Source organism: Schistocerca gregaria, chromosome 4 (assembly GCF_023897955.1).
Source record: "Schistocerca gregaria isolate iqSchGreg1 chromosome 4, iqSchGreg1.2, whole genome shotgun sequence".
Lineage (NCBI taxonomy): Eukaryota > Metazoa > Arthropoda > Insecta > Orthoptera > Acrididae > Schistocerca > Schistocerca gregaria.
This window is the reverse complement of record NC_064923.1, coordinates 87,129,486-87,151,200: the sequence shown is the minus strand read 5'-3', so window position 1 is coordinate 87,151,200 and position 21,715 is coordinate 87,129,486. Positions and strand designations below refer to the sequence as shown.

At 43.3% G+C, this 21,715-nt stretch overlaps 1 protein-coding gene across 1 annotated transcript in view; it reads right to left on the bottom strand.

Moving 5' to 3' along the window:
* Positions 1-21,715, bottom strand: part of LOC126267610 (SCY1-like protein 2) — a 1,033,915-nt gene that overhangs the window by 206,543 nt on the left and 805,657 nt on the right. The window contains exon 11 of the mRNA XM_049972911.1: positions 10,242-10,395. Within this exon, the coding sequence (XP_049828868.1) occupies positions 10,242-10,395 (154 nt within the window). The remainder of the gene's footprint in view (positions 1-10,241; positions 10,396-21,715) is intronic.

Below are 21,715 nucleotides of genomic sequence, written 5' to 3'. Positions count from 1 at the left end.
GGCAACTTGCTCCCAAACTTTCATTCATTCCCACCGAGTACCTTAAGTTACTTTATGTATCTCGTTCTTAAATTTTGCACAACGGTGTACTATCAAACATAGGCCTTAATCTGAGGAAGAAATTTCTGAGAATGTACGGTGGAGGACAGCATTTTGTCGCAGACAGTGGTAACACCAGAAAGGAAGAAAATCGAAACTTTAGGGATGTAATACAGTAGAGAGATATTGAAAATTATGTTAGACTGATGAGGACTGAGGAGATTCTCCACAGACTTGCTGAAAAATACTGACAATAAGAAGGTATGGGATGCTTGTAAGGTGTCAGGTAAATCCAACACCTTCCATGAAAACTCCCTGACGTGATAGCAAATCCGACAATATGTGACATAGCTCCGAATAAACCCTGACATTAAATTAACCAAATTAATACGATCAACGAGTGAGCAAATGGAATACCACAGACTAACACAAGAACGTCTATATGCATGTCATACCTTCCCACCGTGAAACAGACGCATTTCCGAGGGGAGAAACGAGAAGAGAAGCCGAGAGCAGAGCCCTGTAGCCTGTAGGCTAGAAGGCCCTACGATAAGAGTGGGACAATGGGACACCCGGATCACCGGCCGACCGCCAAGAGGTCAAGCCCCCAGCCCACGTTAAGAGATAGAGCCCTCCATAAGAACGGTATAGATCTTACGATAACGCTAAAAATGAGACTATACGCGTCTCTGTTACGTAGTAAACATTAAAAACATACCCCACCACGAAAAGTATAATGTTTCTCATAGGATAGACAGAATTTTTGTAGGCAGAGCTTAAGGTTAACATTGAGACGCTGATTGGTCAGTTGAAAATACAGCCAGATACGTTTTTCTTAAGCCAGCTTCGATAAACAGTAGTAAGGATAAGTTCGAGGGAGTTGCTACCAAGACAGCGAGGTGTGTGGAGCTGCGCCACCAGCCGCCCCTGACGCTGCCTAACCACCGACAAGGTAATGAACTCACACGATGACGCGTAAGAGGGCATAAGGCTTCACTCAGAACTGCAGAAGTCTCATCTGTTACATCCCTTTTTATGTAATACTAGTGTCGATCGTCAATTAAACTTTGTGGTATTCACATTTGATACTTGTAGTTAAAATCTGGATGGCGATGATTTTTCTGTCATATAATTATTGAGAAGCCACATCAAATGGTTCAAATGGCTCTGAGCACTATGGGACTTAACTACTGTGGTCATCAGTCCCCTATAACTTAGAACTACTTAAACCTAACTAACCTAAGGACATCACACACATCCATGCCCGAGGCAGGATTCGAACCTGCGACCGTAGCAGTTGCGCGGTTCCGGACTGCGCGCCTAGAACCGCTAGACCACCGCGGCCGGCAAGCCACATCAGCCACTGTAATTTATGACAAGTTAAATAACTAATTAAAGATAATTGAGGGTCACTGTAGACCATTTTTGATAGTTTTCTCTTTTATGAAACTTAATTTAAACCTAGATTATAGATGTGATGTGGCATAGGTCATCCTTAGATCCATTACAGAACTTGGAAACCCATTCAGGGAATATTCGTTCACGTTTTTGTTGAACGTAGTTGGTTTTTATCATCCTGTATTATAAAATTTCCTTTTATCAATAGTACAATTTATAAACAATTTTTTGTGAGTAGAATAAAAATTCCAGTTGTAAACTTAAGTGTTTTTTCGACGTTATTTTACCAGCTAACTAAAAATAGGAAAGCCTTGATCCCTTCCACTAAATTTAGTTAGTATTATGATTCTTTTACAGGGAGTGCAGTGAAGCTGACGCTGAAATCATTAAGTATTTGATTATATCATCGCTAGTCTCACTGAACTCTTCTGAATTCTACATGTCATGTGTGGTCTGGCGTCTCCTTACCAGCAACAGGTCCCAGGTTCAAACTAGTCAATTCCCTAAAAAAAAACACTCTCAGAGCGTCGTTGCGCGAAAGTGGTAGGGAGACACGATAAAGAACAAACAGACACCACCATGAATGTTTAGAAAATGGCGACCCTGCCAGGATGGTAAAATACCATGATTGAAGGTCGACCACGTGCCTAACTAGGTCAGAAAAATATCCTGCTGAAAAATTTTCGTAGTAAGTTTTTTTTCTAAAGTTATACATAGTCGAAAACAGTAGCTGCAGCGATAGATAGTAAAAGTATTCAAGAAAAAGTGAGAGCTCTAGCAGAGACAATAGCGTAATTAATTTATGAATTTTAATATTTTTAGAATTAAGTTTTCGCTCCAATGCAAACGCACAGGTGGCGGATACATCGTTGACAAGTTGGTTCTGACCCAACAAGTAAGTGAATGGTTTGTCAAGTCGTGTGAACAAAAGGTCCCAGGTTCAAACTAGTCAGTTCCCTAAAAAACACGCTCAGAGCGTCGTTGCGCGAAAGTGGTAGTGAGACACGACATAGAATAAACTGACACCACGCAGAATGTTAGATGCTTGGAGATGCTTAAGGCATCAGAAAATAACTTCTGCGGTACTAGAGGGAGCGGCAGAGTGTAAAAAATAAAATAAATAAATAAATAAATAAATAAAATAAAAAAATGTAGGGTAAGACAGAGGTTGGATTGGGTCTTATCTAATAACCAAGTTGTCCTTTGATCATGTCACGAACCTTAAGCAAACAGCAGAGCCGATGCCGCTCTGTCCCGAAGTGGAACTGGCGCCCTTTTTCCCAGGGCGGAGGTTCTCCAACGGTTTGCAGCGCGTCCTGTCCGGCTGGCGGGAACTGCTGCAGCGTCTGGTCGCCCCCCCCCCCCCCCCCACTCACCCCTCGCCCCTCAAAATATCCGTGAGACGTTACAGACTCGCGGAATTCGTGCCTCTCTCCGACGCCGGTCCCCTACCACTGCGTGTCAGCCGCCGGCAACTTGCTGCAGAAAGCTTGTTATTACTTCTCTTGCAGTCGCTTCTTCCAGCGGACGGCTCTCACCGGCTCTCTACGTCGCCGGCAGAACATTTGTTTAAAGTTGATGACAGGGCGAGTAACTTGCCTCGTTAGAAACAAAAGACGGCAAAAAGGCCACTGGAAGAGCCACCGAGCTCAGACACGGCACGGAGGCGCTCTGGCCTAGCCAGCGTCTCATCGCTGACGTCATGCAACACGCCGGTAAAGAAAACGAACACACGCTGAGTATATTGCCTACGGGAGCACAGCGGCCGCATCGTAATATGTTTTTATCACACACCCTGCCTGCAAGAAAAAAGGGAACCAGCGTGAAGGCACGGTCGGATGTCAGTGTAAAGCCGTCGGCACACGGACCGTGCTGTCGAACGTCAACGTTGAGCGTGCCAAGTTCAAGGTGCTGCTGAACGCTCAGGATCGATGCGACTCGTGCATACGGTACGTGGGCCCCAACGTACTATACGCGATCGCAACGCACTCCAGCGGCAGTTGCGGGATGTTTCTAGTTCGTAAATCACACTGTTTGCTAAACGGGCGCACGTAAAATTCCCACGTTACCTCTGTTAAAACGCACATTTGCTCCATTGCCCATATGCTGGTCACGTTGTTCTATATGTAATAGACACAAATAAAATCTTCATGTTCATGCTTTAAGACGAAAAGGAAAATACCATGTCCAACCAGTAAGCACACAGGCTTATAAACGTTCCATTACAAACAGCGCGATCCAAATTTGCAATACTTCTCCACATAACATAAACATTATTTCATCATTCCCACATTATATTAAAACCCACATGTCATCCTTACTTAATCACAGTTTCTACCTAGTAGCAGAATCTTTGCAACATGTGAATTACGAAACGTAAAAGAAAAAGGAGCAAATAGCTTTATACAAGTAGCGAACCTCCAACATTTATTCAACTTGTTTTAGAATCAGTCACGCTACTGACTACACTGCACCGACAACCCGTATGGTGTAGCCAATAGTAGCATCTTGCTACTTACTAAACGATTTAATCGTAGCTACGTTACTTATTGAAATTTAACTATAACAAATTGTACCAAGGACAATGCGTTTTCGGTGGAGTCTCAGTGCGTTGTTGCCTTCAAATGGCATAGTCTCATTATACGCAAGTTACAATAAGTCTTTTGCCACGATTATGATGTTTCTCATTATTTTACTGCAACGAATCACACAGGTAACAGCGTGTTTTCGAGTGAGACTCAATTTTTATGGTGCTCAGAAACGGCATATATACGTTTAAGCTTGAAATGAATGCCAATATGGCGCCTTACAACTCCGTTCTGAAGGGAGAAGGCGTGCATGTGACGTAGTGGCGTTGCGCCACCTGATTGGTCAACGCTTAGATGCACGCTCAGAATATCTGACATGCTAAATATTGCTTTTGCACGTTCGGAAAGACTCCCGAATGTGCTATTCCATGCTATGACGTCAGAAACTCGGCACGCTCAACGGTCAACGTTTGGATGCGCGGCCCATGTGCCGACGGCTTAACGTCGTACACGTATACGAGGGAGTACCCGAAAAAAACGGAATTATTTTTTAAAAGTTACTTATTTTCAAATTCTTTACAAAATAACCTTATACCCTTCAAACTACACTCCTTACAACTAAGGATTTGTCTCACCGGTCCTTTCACTGTTCGAAATATTTTTTGTAGTCGCCTTTAGAAATAACTGACGAATTGTTCCTCGTTGTTTTCTTGACTTCATCAATGTTGTAAAATCGATTTACTTTCATGCCCTTTTTCATGCGTGGAAATAATAAAAAGTCGCACAGAACCAAGTCAGACGAGTAAGGTGCGTCAGCAACGGAACCATGCCATTTTTAGCCAAAAGCTGTGTAATACAGATGGCTGTGTGACCATGTGCGTTGTTGTGGTGGAAGAACCAGTCTCCTTTCTGTCCGAAAGCGAGTGTTTTCTTGACTGAACCGAGCTCCAAGATAACCCACTAATCTCTGACAGTTGATCAATTACCTGCCGCCAGTGTGTGAATACAAGCTCTCTGATGTTTTCAATATTTTCGTCGATTCTGGCAGCTGATGGACGTCCAGAACGAGGGTTGTCATCAATCGACAAGTCGCCATTTTTAAATCGAGCAAACCACTCCTACTCTCTTGAGTTTATCCCATAGCGTCATCATGGTAAGCTGTTTTCAACATTAACACAGTTCCAGAGCGTTTTTACCGAGTACAAAACAAAATTTGACAGCTGCACGTATAAAAAACGAAACAAGAACATATAAGCGCTAGCAGAAACAGTCACTGCAGATGAAGAGAACAAGCCAGGTCGACAACACAGGCGGCACTGAACCGGACTTCATTGGACTGTTGTTCCGCTTCCACCCTACATGCTGGGTTTCGCACCTTCCGAATTCCATCTCTTCGGTCCATTGAAGGATGCACTCCGCCGGAAGCATGACGTGCTTGACGGGGAGGTTACCGATGCAGCAAGACGCTGGCTCTGACGCCGACTCGTAGAGTGGTATCGGGGGCACACAGGCGCGCCCAGTAAGGTGGCGAAAGGCGGTCTCATTTAACGGGCATTAAGTTGAAGAATAGGGTTTTGTAGCGAAAAGAATGGGGACTATTATGATGTACTGGAACCCTGAATAAAACCAACTTGTTTTCAGAAAAAAAGCACTGTACACGCCCAGCGGCAGAAATGCGTACTACACATGCTCCGCCAACGGCAATGTTACTCCTTTTTTTTACGTTGCATTTCACTATCCGTGCGTACGTAAATGATGACTTGGAATACTCTGTGACAGGCAGAACAGACGAGAGCGTGCACTAGCATTGTTCGTACTTGGTGTTGGTATCAGGCCTGTTAGGGTGTATGAGGGGCGTAAACACTCAGATCAGTGATCACTGTGAAACATACTGAAATGCCATGTGAGACAGAGTTACCACCACCTGACCGCGGCTGAAAGCAGAGCATCATTGTGGGTCGCCATTTGGCCAGCTTATCCACTTGTGCAATGACCAGCTTTTTGGGGGATTCGGGTGTGACACGGGCCGGATGTAGCAACATGAGCGCAGGTGACGCCGTCAGAGTCTTAAGTTTCTGTTCGACCACCTCTGACCACGACAGTGCAGGATCGCCGAATTATGCACGAAATTCATCGTAGCCTCTTCAGATTTGTGTCTGCCATCCGAGAACAAGTAATCGACTCCCCGCAACCGTCAGTGTCATCCCGCGTCACTGATCGGAGACGAACAGGAGCGGGACTAGGGTGTTACCGTACTGTGCGTAGGCCGCCATTAAGACCACAACACAGACGGCTGAGTCTGCAGCGGTGCAGTCACCGGGAAGCAGGGAATGTTGGCGAGTGGCGGCGCACTGTGTGTTCAGCGATGAGTGCTGGTTCAGCATTGCCCCGGATGACCGCCGTCGGCAAGTATGGCAGAGACCTAGGGAGAGGTCTCACTCTTCCAGTACTTTAGAGAAGCACTGCTGTGTTCATCCTGTCGTCATGAGGTGGGGAATCATCGTGTGTATGACTTCAGCCACAGCTAGTAGTAACTGGAACTCTCATGGCACAACGGACATATGCAACCTCTTACGCAACTTCTTATGTGGCAGTAGTACCGTGGTGTAGTTTTTCCACTGGACTATGGTTGTATACACATGAAAAACTGGTAGAAACCGACCTCGCCAAAGATCTGTTTGGACTCTGGAGAAATGTAGGAGCACAATTATCAATATTGACCTTACAGTCCCTCTTAGAACACAGGTTAAGGATAGGGAAACCTACGTTTATAGCTTTCATAGACTTACAGAAAGCTTTCGATTATTTTGACTGGGATACATTCTTTGAGATTGTGGAGGTAGTAGTGCTAAAATATAGAGAGCGAAAGGTTATTTGCAACTTCTACAGAAACTAGATGGTTAAGCACTTTTTCAGAAGGGAGTGAGACAGGTTGAAGCCTATCCCCAGTTTATACAATCTGTACGTGTGAAGCTCTAAAGGAAACTAAAGAAAAATTTGGAGACGGGATTATAATTCATGGAGAAGAAACAAAAACTTCGAACTTTGTCCATGGGACTGTATTTTTGTCAGACACACCAAAGAACTCCGAAGAGAAGTTGAACGGAATGGGCAGTGTCTTGAAAGGGGAATAGAAGATGAACATCAACAAAAGCAAAACAAGTTTAATGGAATATAGTCGAATTACATCAGGTGATGCTGAAGGACTTTGGTTAGGGAATGAGGCATTAATATTGATAGATAAATTTTGCAATTTGAGCAGAAAAATAACTGATGATGGCCGAAGTAGAGGTAGCTGTAGCAAAAAAATAATTTCTGAAAAAGAGAAATTGTTGACATCTAATAAAAATTTAATTGGCTGTATGTATTTCTAAAGTTATTCGTACAGAGTGTAGCCTTGTACGAAAATGAAACTTGAACGATAAGCAGTTCAGGAAAGAAGAGAATAGATGCTTTTCAAGTGTGGTGCTATAAAAGAACGTTGACGATTAGAGGGGAATTTACTAAAACGAATTGGAGAAAAGAAATTTATTGCACAACTTGACGCAAAGAAGGCACCAATTGTCAGGATAAATTTGGTACGTCAAACTGCAGAAGTTAACGATATCTAATAACTATAGAAAAATCGAGACACGTTCATAGGGTTTTAGACCTGGAAAAAGTTCCAACAATGTAAAATCGTGCAAGATGTTCAAAATTCTAAGAAAAATAGGGGTAAGTTATAGGGAGAGACAGGTAATACACAACATATACAAGGGCCAAGAGAGAATAAGTGTGGAAGACCAAGAACGATGTGCTCGGATTAAGAAGGGTGTACGCCAGGCTTGTAGTCTTTCGCCCCTACTGTTCAATCTACACATCGAAGAAGCAACGATGGAAAGAAAAGAAAGGTTTAACAGTGAAAGTAAAATTCAATGTGAATGATATCAATGACAAGATTCGCTGATGGCATTGCTGCCCTCAGTGAAAGTGAAGAGGAATTATAGGATCTGCTGAATGAAATGAACAGTCGAATGAAAACAGGATACGGATTGAGAGTAAATCGAAGGAAGACGAAAGTAATGAGAAGTAGCGGAAATGAGAACACGATCTAAACCTTAGCATCAGGACTGATGGAGTCGAAACAGAAAAAGTTATGGAATTTTGCTACCTAGGCAGCAAAATGACCCATGACGAATGGAGCAAGGAGGACATCAAAAGCAGACTAGCAATGGCAAAAATGGCCTTCTTGGCCAAGAGAAGTCTCCTAGAATCAAATATAGATCTTAATTTGAAGAACAAATTTCTAAGAATGTACGTCTGTATGGTAGTGAAACATGGACTCTGGGAAAACCGGGATCGATCTGAGAGGTGGTTCTACAGATGAATATTGAAAATAAGTGGACTCATAAGGTGAGGAACGAGGAGATTCTTTGCAGAACTGGAGAGGAAAGGAATATATGGAAAACACTGACAAGAAGAAGGGACAGGATGATATGACGTCCGCTAAGACATCAGGAATAACTTGCACGGGAGCTGTAGAGGGTAAAAACTTTACAGGAAGACGAGATTGAAACACATCCATCAAATAATTGAGGTAGGTAGCATATATATATTCCTCTCTTGTACCAACCTCTTCGTATCAGAGTAGCACTTGCTATATATATATTCCTCTCTTGTGCCAACCTCATGTATATATAGGGTGCGGCAAATCAAAATGGGCCGGACGAGTGAATACATTTTGAAACCGTTTGTGGTTGCATTAAAGTAGAAGGAAAAGGCCTACAGTTACTTCCAACGGCATAGAGCAACTGCCCATACGGCCGGCCGAACATTGAGGGACATTTACACAATCTTCGCAACTGACAGTATTGTTAGCAGAGGTCAGTTTGGTCGCGGCCCTAGATGGCCACCCAGGTCACTTGATCTGTCAGTGTGCGATTGCTTTTTGTGCTGGGAGCCATCAAGTCTAAGGTGTATCGCAACAACGCTGACAGTCTTCACGAACTGAAGCAGAACATTTCGGATGAGACTGCAGCAATTCCAACAGTCCAGCTTCTATCCGCGTTCAAGCAACTTGAGGACCAGGGCCCAGAAGTGCAAAGAGATGAACGGTGATCACTTTCAACATATGCTCTAGTCAGGCTAGTGTTGTATTTCCTTTCCTCTGCCGTGTCTCTGTGTACCCTGGAACTCTGTTCTTCTGGCCTCTTTTGCTTGCCCCACCCTTTGCATTGAACTGTGAAAGAAGGTGGACGATGGGGCTCATGAGACTTGGGAAAAAATGGTGTCTAGGATATATTTCTCTAAGTAAAATTTCGTGTAACTTGCTATTAAAGAAAAATATACAGCAGTTTCCGAATGCATAATGCATGATGCTACAATTGACTTAGGCGTCTCTTGTGTTGTGTGCTGTTTAAATATCGTGTATACTTACATCGTGAAAAAAAATTGTTGTGCTGCGACCATCATCCTGACATTTCCTGGAAAACAACTCTTGCTAATTTTTACTAAAGTAACTTCCAGGCAGACTAAAACTGCCGGCCGTGGTGGTCTCGCGGTTCTAGGCGCGCAGTCCGGAACCGTGCGACTGCTACGGTCGCAGGTTCGAATCCTGCCTCGGGCATGGATGTGTGTGATGTCCTTAGGTTAGTTAGGTTTAAGTAGTTCTAAGTTCTAGGGGACTAATGACCACAGCAGTTGAGTCCCATAGTGCTCAGAGCCATTTGAATCATTTTTGACTAAAACTGTGTGCCGGACCGAGACTCGAAATCGGGACCTTTCCCTTTCGCGGGCAAGTGCATTACCAACTGAGCTACCCAAGCACGACTCACGCCCCGTCCCCCCAGCTTTAATTCCGCCAGAACCTCGCCTCGTACCTTCCAAACTTCACAGAAGCTCTCCTGCGTACCTAGCAGAACTAGCACTCCTGGAAGAAAGGATATTGCGCAGACATGGCTTTGCCACAGCCTAGGGGATGTTGCCAGAATGAAATTTTCACTCTACAGCGGAGTGTGCGGTGATATGAAACTCCCTGGCGGACTAAAACTGTGTGCTCTACCAAACTGTGCTACCCAGGCACCACTCACGGCCGTCCCCACAGCTTTAATTCCGCCAGTACCTCGCCTCGTACCTTCCAAACTTCACAGAAGCTCTCCTGCGTACCTAGCAGAACTAGCACTCCTGGAAAAAAGGATATTGCGGAGACATGGCTTTGCCACAGCCTGGGGGATGTTTCCAGAATGAAACTAAAGTAGTTTGAAACGATTTGAGGGAACTGAGGACGTAGCGACCCACCTGCACTTGTATGGTGGTGCTCTCGAAGGCGTTGTAGAGCATGGGCAGCACCTCGCTGCGGATGTCGTCCCTCGGCGTCTTCTCCAGGATGACGTGCAGGTTCTCCAGCAGAGTCACCGTCGCCTGGATCGACTTCGGGATCGAGAAGACGCTCCTGCAAAAAACAGAAACTTTCTGTGAGTGCCGCATCGAGCGCAGAGTAGAAATAGTGCAGGCATAGGATAAAGACAAGTGTCGACTAGCAAGGAAATAGTGGCACACTCTTGAAAACATCACGACAAGTTTTATTCAAAACACTATTACCTGAATACATGTAGATTTCTAATCAAATCTACGGGAAGGTGAATCAATTCAAACATGCTGATGTGCAAAACTTTCAACGCAATCACTGTGTCTTTCAAGATACACTTTGGTTCATTCAAGAAATTCTTGCATTGTGTTTGAGAAGTTTTCAGCATATATGCCTGTTATGTCGTTAGACGGACCTGTGTCTGGTTCTCTTACCAGGATGATTTAGTTTCGAGAAAAGAAAGATGTCAGCAATTGCCAAACGAAATTCTATACGGCGTAACGTTGACAATCCATCTGATGCTGTCTGAGGATGATGTCGGAGTAGCACCGTTTTGGTCTACAGTTTAAATACCTATTTTTGTGTCCTAGCGCGATACAAATTATGCTAGCCTTGATGTGAGTGCACAGCAAGATCAACGATATATAGATGGCTGAAAATGCACTAGATGGGGAACGTTGTGACTGCCAGTAAAGTGAGCTCAAATAGGAACCACCTTTCATCATATCATGATACGTCCAGCATTGTAGCAGATGAGCATTTTAGTGGTCCTGGTGCAAAGATGTGTGCAAGGGGGTGGGGGTGGGGGAGGAGGGTATTAAGTGACCAGTGATGTACTGACCTCAGAACCTTTGATCTCAGTACATGCATTGATCAAACTTATTGCGACACGTACTCCTTCCCACGAGCGTCTATTCAGTGGTTCGTTCGGCCCTACCTTCATTGGGTGACTGTGTGCGACCATAACGACGATTGCAGGTGGTGGAACCCTTGCAATGACTGGATAATTTGAGAATGGATTGACCTTCCTGCTCCCCCGACTTAGATCCCCCGAGCACTTGTAGTGTGCCTTGAGCAGCAGGTCTACATGCACCAATGACCATACAGCAGTCGGAAGAATGGAATCTGCTACCACAAGACCTCCTCACTTGCCTCGTGGCCAGCGTGGGAGCAAGTTGTAGAGCATGCACTGCCATCTGTGCTGATCACACTCCTTATTAACAACCATGTCTCACCTTTTGTAATGTGCAGGGGGCCATCGTAAATCGCAATGACTTCTCTCCAGAATGGTTCAAATGGCTCTAAGCACTATGGGACTTAACATCTGAGGTCATCAGTCCCCTAGACTTAGAACTACTTAAACCTAACTAATCTAATGACAGCACACACATCCATGCCCGAGGCGGGATTCGAACCTGCGACCGTAGCAGCAGCGCGGTTCCAGACTGAAGCGCCTAGAACCGCTCGTCCACAACAGGCCAGCGACTTCTCTGCATACGTACGTACAGCGCTGACGACGTAAAAGCGGCGTTGAAGAAAACGCCGTCAATATTTACGTTGCAAACTCTGGTAGCAAGCTATTCTGTAAGGTCTTATAATACTTTTCGGGCGGAAAGTAGTTGTTTCGTTCTCTCAGTAAAATGTCAAAATACTGAAACGAGTCTTTATTCTATTTCAGTTAAAAAAATACCTACCATTAGCCCACATGTAATTAGCGAACAACATCACTGTCCTCAGTTCACAGTTCATGCAACCCAGTACACACACCAGGCAGGCAGAAATGTACTGAAGTCCAACCCGTAGAATTAAGTGATTTCACAGTCAATACTCCGCTACTATATCTGAGTTTCACATTCAATCCTTTTCAGTGGATTTCTATTAAAGAAATTGCTCACCAAATATTCCATATACGTATACGAAACATGTCACGTGGAATTTTACAAAGGCGGAAAGTTCATACGCGTTTATCTTTCCAACAAAACAAATCAAGAACTACCAAACTTCACAAAACTCTCCGTAAATGCAACTGCTTCTTCGGCAACACAGTCTGGATGCGAAATTATAATAACTTCTTCTAACGTTCAACATGACCTGTACGTCCAATAGCTGACTAGCGACTCCTTCTCGCTGCTCCTTCAACAGCCAACAACTACCTGGCAGTGCGTGGGAACTGCTAAACTCTGATTGGATGATCAAAGTGACCAGCCAATCAGAACAATCGTTCGAGATCATTCTCGCGCCAAAACTGTCCTACGACAATCACTATTCCCAGTTGTAATCACATCATTTCAATATGCAAATATTAATATGATGTTTAACAAAGCCAAACGATAGGAAAACTAATCTGGGAATTTATTTAGGAAACTATTACTCTGCAAACTGCTGTTCTGGCTGCCATCTTACAAAAGAAAGTACTCTTAGAAATAAATCATCAGCAATGAGGGGAAACACAACTTTCCCACTACACAGTTGCGTAATGTGCTACGTTATATAATATTGAATTTCTGCGTATGTGCGACTTACACACTCTCACTCATTTTCATTCATTCCACAGCAATAAAGCAAATAAATATTAATTAAATAATAATCTTTTCTGGATTTTATATGACGAAAATGAAAAGTAGCTAACGTTTTTAATGTGAAAAATCCAAATAAATTGACCTGACATTTTGTGAACTCCGGTAATTGTTTCAAATGATTCTAAAAGACAAACTGTTATTATTCCTATTTGAGTTTTTTAGTCTAAGTGTCAGTTTGGGGTGTTTTAGGTAATTTCCTTTAACTCTAAAAGTATGAGAGATAGAAGGCTGAAACTTTTATACCATATTCTCTTGAATAACAAAAGTCAGTATCGACTTTAAACAATAGCTAATATAGTTGATTTAGATTCTTAAGGGTTTGAATATTCAGCCGCACGAAGTGATACAGATACCGCTTCCCACGGCTAGCATAGCGACAGATGCGAATGAGTCATTGCTGAAGACACAACTGGCTGTCTCCTTCACAGCCAGTGGCTTCAATGCTGCGGGCTGTTCTGCAAAGTAGCTTAGTGCAATAAAGTTTTCGCGTATTGACTCGCGACGTTACAGTCCCCTGGACGTTACAAGCTGCGGGGCATGGTTTTTAATAGCGTGTGTGAACACAACGGGTGGCAGTGCACATTCTACAAAGTGCTCCCAAGTTATCCACAAGCTTGGCAGAGAATTGTTTTGCTGTGGTGTGCCATTTCTCCACCTGCGCAGTTGACGATTGGTGAATGGCCGTTGGTGCACGTGACGTGTACGTACTGCAGTACGCCTCCCCAACACATGCCATATGTGGTCGATGGGATTTAAGTGAAGTGAAATTCGCCGAATATCCTCTCATTACAAGAGCTCTTCCACCTGCACTGTTCGATGTGGTCGTGTACTGTCATTCACAAAAATGAAGTTAGTGCCGAATGCACCGCTGAAAATACGCACGTGGGGGACGAATACAGTGTCATAATAACGTTAGCACGTGAGTCTACTGAGTTTCAAGAATTTGTCCATTAAGCCCTTGCCACATTATGGCTCTCCACATTGTAACACCTGGATCACCAAAACGATCATGTGCGACAACATCCCTGCGCGCATTACGTGTTCCCACCTCTCACCGTATGAGGTTACGTCCACAATCACCACTCCAACTGAATCTGCTCTCGTCTGAGAAGAGCGCGCTACCCCACCACGCCTCGTCGGTCCAATTCCTACGGTCTTGGAACCATTGCAAACGCCGCCGCCGATATGCGGATGTCATCGGAACACAACACACTGGTCGTTGGGCACATGTAGTCACCGTAGCGCTGCGGAGCGTAATTAAGTGCCTTGCGGTCCTCTTAAATCTGACTGCAACTGCACCCGCTGTTTGACGTGGACCCTTCTCGCCCGTTGCACATGTAGCGGTCATCTGCTGCTGTAGTTGACCGTGCTCGACCACCTTCTCTCCCTCGGGCACCAGTGCCTGTGATTCGGAATGCTCCTCATGCACGTCAAATAATGCTGCGGACAATACCAAGCCCTCTTCCAGTTTTCCAAAAGTCTTCCCATGTGAAATGATGCAAATGTTGCCTCAGTGCCATGTCGTAATGAGAAACACGACCACACTGCTAGTTGATTGATACACACTCTGTGAGCTGGTGCGTTTTCTGGCGCAGGTTCCATCTATTGTCATTTTGATCTTTGAGTCGACTTCGATGCTTATTTGTCTTCTGTTCATCTTTGGCGGCGCGGATTTAACGCCAGCGCATGCGCTCTGCTAGTGAGGTGTGTCGGAATCGGCAGTGAGCGGGAGTAACGTGGGACTGTGTACGAAGGTAGGGCGGCAAGAGGACGAGGCGGACAACGTAAGAGCGGGGCCAGTGGCTACGGCGTGTTGAGTCGTGAGGGCAGATCCACCGCCCATGGTGAATTGGTTTTCCTAGAGGTCGGAAGGACAAGCTCCTTCGAGTCTGTTACAAGCTACGCCGGCCGATTGAATTCTAGTCGCCGAGTAGCTTCGGTGGGTGGCGTGCGGCTTAACTGAATATGCCAATGTACAAAAATCCTTTGGAATTGTTTTAGTTGTTTATCATCTATTTCGGTGTCGTGACTAACTATCTTGACGGCAGTTGAGCAAGTGCGGCTACGCCCAACCAACCGACATGAAGTGTGGTTAAAGTAGGTGGAAGCGTGCAGCGCCCATAACCCAGAGGTCTTTGGATCGTAACCACGCTCTTCTACCAGTGATATATGGTAATGGTAATGACACACCAAAAACACGATAGTAATCTGTTTAAGCCGTTGTAGTTGCTGCATATAATATTGCAAACAAAAGCATTATAAAATCACAATCACACTAACACAGGAGACTGCCTTACAAGGCCAGATCACTTGGACACATAACAGATTTCTTTAACCGGAACAAGACCCACAAAAGTTGACATTTGAATGTGTCTAGGTAAATATACTCAGGTAAAGCTTTACTAAATAGTACAATTGTTCATACAATTCCCATCAGAACTCTCATTACTTCCAATCAGCTTAGGAACAGATTAAGGGTAAGAACACAGACTTTTAAGGTTTGGCTAGCCAACTTTCCTAAATAAAACTATATACAAATGACTAAAGAAATTAAGGAGGTGCTTTAATTTTGACAAAGCCAATTTTCAAATTTGCTTAGTTAATTAATCAAGAATATTCTTAGAATGATTTCAACTAGAACATGACCATATTACAGTATCCCTAAAATAAGGTCGTTTCAATATTGCGTATGAATTAGCGATAGACGCGAGCAGACGAAGGGTTCAAATCAGTACGAGAGTCCCACGAGACAGGAAATGACATAGAAATGTACTCAACCTTGCATTGCAATTGAACTTTCTCGTTCCATCAACTGCCTTGAGTTGCGGGGGCAACCACTCGCCATGTGACGTCCAACTTCCTGTGCTTAACTGGGAGACCTCTGAAAACATGCTCACCCACTTTCAATCACTGTCACTGAGTTGTTAATATATCATTTTACTTTATGTGTCTCTTTCTTAAGTTTTGCAGAACGTTGCATGTCCTAATAGGTTTCAGTTGAATCATCAGAATTTCGTAATCAGTACATGCACTTCTAGAGAGCGGAAGTTATCCACCCTGCATCGTGTCTTAATCAAAATGGTCCACTTGCTTTTGTCCACAGTTTATCTTAAGCAATGAAAGTGGGGAACAAACGTTTATCAGACGCAAATATCGTAGGTGGAATCCAAACGTCCAAACAATGGAAGGGTTCATTTGAGATCTGCCTTTGTTCTTTATACCTCAAGCGCAGCGGGGAGTGTTGAAACTTGGAACACTTTTCGGACTTTGACCGCTATCGAGCTTTGTAAAAAGGAATTAATATATTTTATTATTCCATTTTCTTTTTCTGAAATTACAAGAATTACCCCAGAAAAGTAAAGTTTCTCGAAATGTGAAAAAGTGGTCCAAGGCATATCTTCGTCACGTACCTAGGAAAATATACTCCACTGAAATTTAAAAGTGCTGCATTTGAGGAAATCTTGCCAGTACCGTATTTAACAGTCTCTCTGTTTCATTGTTCTTCTGTGACTGCAATAATCAGTGAGTGAAATCAAAAGCCATTTACAAGCTATACACGTTTTGAGATACAAGTTATTAAAAACTAACACAAAACTGCATAATGAAGACGGGTAGAATTGCTAAGATATTAAAGAGACTCAATTCATCTGCAGATATCAAGTTTCCACGATAAAAGAGTGTCTTCTATTCCAAGGTACAGGATGGAGTACGACCGACGAAGTATGGCTTAACCGTTCACACGTTATATAGCTACTTTTAAAAATGTATAGACTTTTATGTGCCATAAAATTCTGTTACTGAAGACTTAAAAATATCTTTAAAACAGTTTTAATACATTATGTGGCATTAAAATGTCATCATCATTTCCTTTTATATTAGCAGATCCTTTGGCTCTTCGTGAGTGTTGAACTGAATGGTGCCCAAGACACAGCCTCGTGTTCCACTACAACGAGAATAACAGGAAATGTTAGAAATTGCAAATGGTTGTCCCTAGTACGTATACCTTCATCTGTTTCTAAAATCGATCACCTGATTGAAATACCGACCAAGAAACATCAAATGTTCTAAGGTGCACTATGGGCCAGGTACAGCACTGTCCCCTTGATTTCAGTGGCCAGTAAATGTTTTATTGTGGTGGTGATTTCAAACGTTTGGTATTCACTCTGCAGGTTTTATTACTGACGTACCCATCCCGCTTGTATGAGCTGAGGACATCGAAGAAAGGCGGTTACCACGTAGCAGAAAAAGTGGGACCAAGAATGTTTTTAATACTCTCTGTTTGAGGAAAATGGATATTATTTTGCGCTGATGGCCTCTGCTTTGTGTTAGCACTCTTTTGTTAAATGTTAAAGCCAGTTTCAAGGAGAATCGAATATATCTAGAGGTAAAGTAGTCCTCTTAAGTTCCCAGATCACATGCTGTTCTCTGTTAGGTATAGTATCCTTTGAGTCTTGGAAAAACTATGTGGTTGCCGGTTCAGCTAGCAGGAAACATGCTGACACATCATTTAGTGCAGTTGTAAGTAGTCTTGCACCAAAAAAATCTTTGTTCGAAAGTCTGAGAAAAATAGAGGTAAGGTATAGGGAAAGACACATAACTACAAAATACGTAGACGAGCCAAGAGATTGCATTAAGAACGGTACACCAAGGATGAAGTGCTGATATTAAAAAGCACGTAAGACAGGGATATAGTCATCCACCGCTATTGTTCATTCTATACACCGAAGCAGCAATGACTGAAATATGAAAAAGGTTCAAGAGTGGGATTATAACATTCAAAATGAAAATATAACACAGGTAAGCTTCGTTTATGACACTGATGTCCTCGGTGAAACTGAAAAAGAACTGCAGAACATGTTGATCGGAATGAACAGTCCAATGAGTGCAGAATATGCACTGAGAGTAAACTAAAGAAAGGCGAAGGTAATGAGGTGTAACAGGAATGAGATTAGTGATGAACTTAACAATAAGAATGGGGTTCACGAAATAGTTGAAGTCAAGGCAATCTGTTACCTGAGAAGCAAAATAACACGTGACGGACGAAGCCAGGGGCATATAAGAATCAGAGCAGCACAGGCAAAGGGGGAATGGAATTCCTGGCCTTGAGAGGTGTACTGGTATCAAACATACGTCTTAGTTTGAAGAATTAGGAGCACAGCACTGTGAATCGTGGGCTGTGGCAAAACTGGAACAGAAGAGAATCGAAGCATTTGAGATTTCGTGCTACAGAAGAATGTTGAAAATTAGGTGGAATGATAAGATAGTGAGGAGGTTCACAGAAACGGCGTTGAAAGGAACGTATGGAAAACACTTACGAGACGAAGGGACAATATAATAGACGTGTTTCAAGACGTTACGGACGTTTCATGGCACTTTAGATAGCAGTAGAGGGTGAAAACTAAGAGCAAAGACATTAAATTCAGCCGATAAAATAATGAGGGACGTAGGGTGCATGTGCTATTGTAAGATAAAGAGGTTGGCACACGAGAGGAATTCGTTGAAGATTCATCTACCCAGTCAGTAGACTGATAAATAAAAAAAAGTATTCTTTCAGTAATCTTAAAATCAAAGCACTAAAACGTTTAAGATACGACATTACCAAAAATGAAGCTTTTAGTCTTGGCTGTACACGTTGGAAGAACACCACCCTGAGAGAGTCCACTACGTTGGTTTCTCGAGATACTACTCTCATCCTGGAACTCGACAAAAGACTCAATTCAGCCCAAGAATTTCAATGAAACTTTCGTTCTACGATGTAACTGCATGTACGTAGCAGAGCGCAGCTTGATGTATAACATAAAGTTTCCAGTTTTTTCGCGGGGTTTCTCTCTTTGCCATTACACAAGAGCCGACTTGTGGTAGCCACTGATTGTCGTCTTTGTTCAGTTTGAAGGACATAGGTTGGCCTTTCCACCAATCCGTCTCAAGTGGGGGGCCTTGCTAAAGCGCAGAGTCGGCTGGCGTCCTTTCTGCGTGTCGGTGCTACCTCCTCCGGATGATACGGTGCACAGCCCACATAGAAGAACACCGAGCAGCCTACAACTCAGTAGCAACATAGAGAGGGGGCACAGGACACGGACTTTCTTATGCCTCCCTCCTACATCAAACAAATAATTAGCATGTGACATCAATCCGCAAACGTGAACATGAGCACACACACTGCTGCATACAGTACCTCAAGTCAATCATGAGACAAACCCAGGCAGTATAAGGTCTGTGTTTCAGCGAGTATCTCAGGACTCATATACAGTCTCCATTTAGATGAGCCAAAAACAACATTATACAAGTGATGTTGATCATAATTCAGTGGATTTAGAATTATACCAGTGTTTAATGGCAGATCAGTACAAGAGAACTTTGAACTATATTGACACGCACTATCTTCATGTTCCAGTTGTGCACTTAAAAGTTCTACCAATAAATCACTCGAAATTGTTGCTAATCTGTTTTGCCAGCTACTTTTGCCATAGCTGTCGCCTAACCTAGCCAACAAAGACCGAAAACTGTCGACTGGGAGAAAAACTCGTGTAGTCGCAAATTTTTATACAGGCGTAGAAGGGGGCATCAGAACTACGAAGACCATACAAAATGTCCTGACAGGTGGGGGTTGTGTGGATGGGGAAAGGGGGGGGGGATAGGGGCGTAACGGCCTCTTTTTTCGGTTTTTCTTTAACATCTCGACAGCCGCGAAAATGTCTCCCAGTATAAAATAAAACTATATTAAATTTCATACAACAATTTTTCATCTAGAACTAACAATTTCCGCGTTCCACGACACGGATAAATTGTAGATTATTAAAAAAAGTGTTTTAGTGGTATGAAAGTGACGTTTATTGTTAAACGAACTTGGTTAAGAATAAATATTAAATGTCTGTACACATCTAAGTGCAGTAGAACCTTATTAAGAGATAAATTGCGTCCCGAGGATGTAACAGTGTCGAAAAGCAGAGGTGGAGGTTAGAAGCGTGAGGGAAGCTACGTCGCCGGGTTGTGGTCGGGCACTTCCCTCTTTTATGGTAGGTCTGAAAAATGAAGCGCGAACAGGCAGTTCCTCATCCTCTCAACCGCACTACGGCAAAAAATGCCACTATAGGGCCATTCACAAAATTATACCGATACTTCCGCTTCTCGCCTTATTAATCACCGGCGATGCAGTGCGAATACATACTTGGGGGTCGTTGCTTTCCACACACTGCGTTAACGCTACTGTTGTCTGCATTACTAATAATACTAACGCAACAGACGTATATGGACAAAATCTACGTAAGTCTCTGCATACTCTTCTCCAATGTTAGAGAGAAATTTATTCAGTCATCCTGTAGCGTTCTTCGAGGACAGGCAATTTTCCCCACTTCAGTTTACTCTGATAGACTACACTCTCCCAGCATGACATGTTCAGCTCTCTTACATGAACAGAAAAAATGAGCTCACTGAACTCGTGTTTATATAGTGGAGTAATTTTTAGTTTGCTGAGAATTTATTTGCAGTTATTGAGAGAGGTTTAACGCAAAATACCTTCCTATAAACAATGGCTCACAAGTGCTTAATTTGTATGTGTGATGTTTTCAGTGACCTGTGTAGTGTTGGTAGGAAAGGTGCTGGACTGGTAAATATGCCATGTTGCTACTGTCTTTTGTAGATAGAATGCTGTAAAGCCATATAGCCACGTTGTAGTTAATTGCTGGTGAATTATGAATGACCGCAAACTTACTGCATTTCTATCGCCATTAATTGTGTTAGAGGTAGACTGCAAAAAACTCTTCCATTCAGGAATCCAACACGGAAATTATTAGTCGTAGAGAAAACATAGACATGATATTTTTTGTTGGAAATTTAATCAACTTTAATTTTTCACCGGTAAACATTTTTGTTGGAAGCAGCAGTTTTCGAGAAAAAAACATAAAAACTAACCTTTAAATGCCTCCTCGCCGCTGCACGCACACCCAATCGTCGCGATTTTTAGTATGCTGTTCATGACAGTTCCTGCTACCACTATAAAAATTTGCGACTACACGAATTTTTTCCCACAGTTTTCCTTTGTTGACTAAGTGAGGAGTCTGTATATATGCTGTATGTAAGCAAGACACTTAGTTAACAACAGCGACTTCGGTGGTAGGGGCTCTGTTCGTACCACATTTGCATGTTTCATGTAGGATGGTTCAAATGGTTCAAATGGCCCTGAGCACTATGGGACTTAACATCTATGGTCATCAGTCCCCTAGAACTTAGAACTACTTAAACCTAACTAACCTAAGGATATCACACAACACCCAGTCATCACGAAGCAGAGAAAATCCCTGACCCCACCGGGAATCGAACCCGGGCAGGGGAAGCGATAACGCTGCCACACGACCACGAGCTGTGGACATGTAGGATGAAGTTGGTGAATACGACAGGAGGCAAGTCGTGTGTCCTCTGAGGTGGAGGTGGTGTTCTAAAGTATTCAACAGTTAACTAGGGAATTAGTGATTATTCATCATCAATGAAGTCATTCTTCTTATAGCGAAACTAGGATCCAAAAGTACATTTCCTTGTGCGGATGTGTAATGCTGCTTAGTCGTTTTATGACTTTCTAGGTGAGTGCTGCGGTTCAGTGAGACCGCATGGGTCGATGGGATGCGGCGTCTCATTACATCCGATAGCCTTTAGCATGTGGTTTCTGTTGCAGTCTCAGTGAAAGCAAAAAAATTATACTTGTTTCTGCAGTGCCTTGTAGCGTGGCGTTTTTGTGAGTTTTGGCTCTTAATTTGGATTGTTATGCAGCTTTGTGTATGTGTGTGTGTGTGTGTGTGTGTGTGTGTGTGTGTGAGGGGGGAAGGTGGAGG